At 47.6% G+C, this 1,946-nt stretch overlaps 1 protein-coding gene across 1 annotated transcript; it reads right to left on the reverse strand.

Moving 5' to 3' along the window:
• Positions 1 to 615: 615 nt before the first annotated feature.
• On the reverse strand, positions 616 to 1,657 carry LOC115328747 (elongation of very long chain fatty acids protein 1-like). The gene is made up of 2 exons (XM_029990141.3): positions 1,601 to 1,657; positions 616 to 1,503 (listed from the first exon to the last, which is right to left on the reverse strand). The coding sequence occupies exons 1-2, from the start codon at positions 1,655 to 1,657 to the stop codon at positions 616 to 618; spliced, it is 945 nt and encodes a 314-aa protein (XP_029846001.3).
• Positions 1,658 to 1,946: the final 289 nt, after the last annotated feature.

Here is a 1,946-nt window from a genome sequence, read left to right on the forward strand (position 1 = left end):
GTCGACGTCGCCTTCGTCGGCGTCGGTGTAACTGCGCGTTGCATTATGGGTAAATTTCCCCGCTAAAGTCAGCGAGAAAATTCCCCCGCTAAATTTAGCGCAAAACTTTCCCACGTCAAATTTAGCGCAAAACTTCCCCCGCTAAATATAGCAGGAAAACTTTCTCGCTAAATTTAGCTTAATAATTTCCCCGTTATATTCAGTTAAAAAATTTCTCCGCTAAATTTAGCGGAAAATTTTGCCACAGGAGTTAGCGGAATAATTTTCCCACTAAATTTAGCAGAATATTTTCTTGGCTAAATTTAGCAAAAAATTTCCCCCACTAAATTTACCGGAAAACTTTTCCCCGCTAAATTTGGCGGGAAAGTTTGCAAACATTTCCCGCTAAATTGGAGGGGAAAAGGAGAGGAAAGTATGGAGGGAAGGGTATGCCCCTCCTCCCCGTCCCTACCCTCCCCTCCTCCTCCTCAAAAGCTGCGCTCTATTTCGGTATTACAGAGAATTGTAAACGTCTATTTTTTGTGTATTGTGGCTAGATTTATCCGACAGACTTTTTCGCTCAAAGATTTCTTACCAGCACACTTACAAACGACGAAAGAAAAGCTGGCTCCTTAATTACTGAACTTTGCCCTTGAGGTCGCTCTGTGTGCGATACGCACACGCATAAAAACGCAAGAATGTGGTAGTAATGACGATTAGCTCTGCGATTCCAATCGCCATGTGGAACCTGGGGTAGCCGCAGTCGACGAAAAGCGGAATCAGGTCGTGAGCAAACATGATGCCAAATTGTACGAGTTGAAGCTGCGTCAAGTGGCGCTTCCAACAGAGGTACGGTCGGAGACTGGGTCCCAGAAGAGACAGGAAGTAGTACGAGTACATGATGACGTGTATGAAACTGTTAATGCAGATTCCTAGGGCGGGCTGACCGTCTGCACCGTAGGCGAGGCCGTACCAGCAGTTGAAAACCACTATGGCGTGGTGTGAAACATGGAGAAAAGACACGTGGGAGTCTTTCTTGCGGAGAATAAAGAATACGGTGTCCAGGAGGTCGGCAACTCTCACCCAGACGTACCACCAGCAAAGCTCCAGGTACTCCATAGTGACCTTGTCCCTAGCCTCGAAGTCGATGCCCTGGCAAACAATGTTGTAACCACCTCCCAGGTAGGATCTGGATAAGAAGTTGGTGACGAAGTAGACGTTGGCGATGACCATGGACAGGTTGTAGAGGAGGATGAACGGCTTGAGGTCATTGTATGGCTTGCGTGTCTTCATAAGCCTGGGTCCGGCAATCTTGACTAGGTACACGTAGCCGGTGATTACTGTGACAAGAAAGGTCTTGTTGCCGACCAGCACCCAACCCTTGGTGCGGGGGTCACGCCGGGGAAGGATGTCAAAGAGATCCCAGCCGAAGTTCGCGGAAGCCATGTTCGACTGTGCTTGTTTTTCCCGGAAGCGCTTGTGAGTGTGCCTCTGTGTTCGGTGCCAGCGCAGCTGGCGTCGCTTCTATTTCACGAACGAAAAGGAACAGAAGCGATCTAGCAAAAACAACAAATCAGGACAGTACTTTTTTTGCAGACTTTGACGAAGTCAGACCTCGCACGTGTACTGCGCTCGTCAGGTATACTCGTTGCTGATGTTTTAAGCCCTCTGCCGACATCAGGCACTATTTCATTTCAGTTATTTGCATCTCACGAGCGCCCAAGGGCATATGTTGCGCTTTTTGGACGCCCACGGTGACTAGGGAGAAGTAAGATACGTCAACAACCTAGCAACCGCAGATTAGAGGTTGATTGGTGAGAGTTGCTGACAACGAATTTCTGCAGAAGGAAAAAAAAAAAAAAAGTGAGCTTTGTTTTCATCTGCAGAAATTCGTCATCAGCGACTATCACCAATCAACATCCAATCTGCGTCTGCTGCGTTGTTGACGTCACATAATTCTCCCTAGT

The sequence above is a fragment of the Ixodes scapularis genome, unplaced genomic scaffold, assembly GCF_016920785.2.
Source record: "Ixodes scapularis isolate PalLabHiFi unplaced genomic scaffold, ASM1692078v2 PGA_scaffold3__209_contigs__length_174095766, whole genome shotgun sequence".
NCBI lineage: Eukaryota > Metazoa > Arthropoda > Arachnida > Ixodida > Ixodidae > Ixodes > Ixodes scapularis.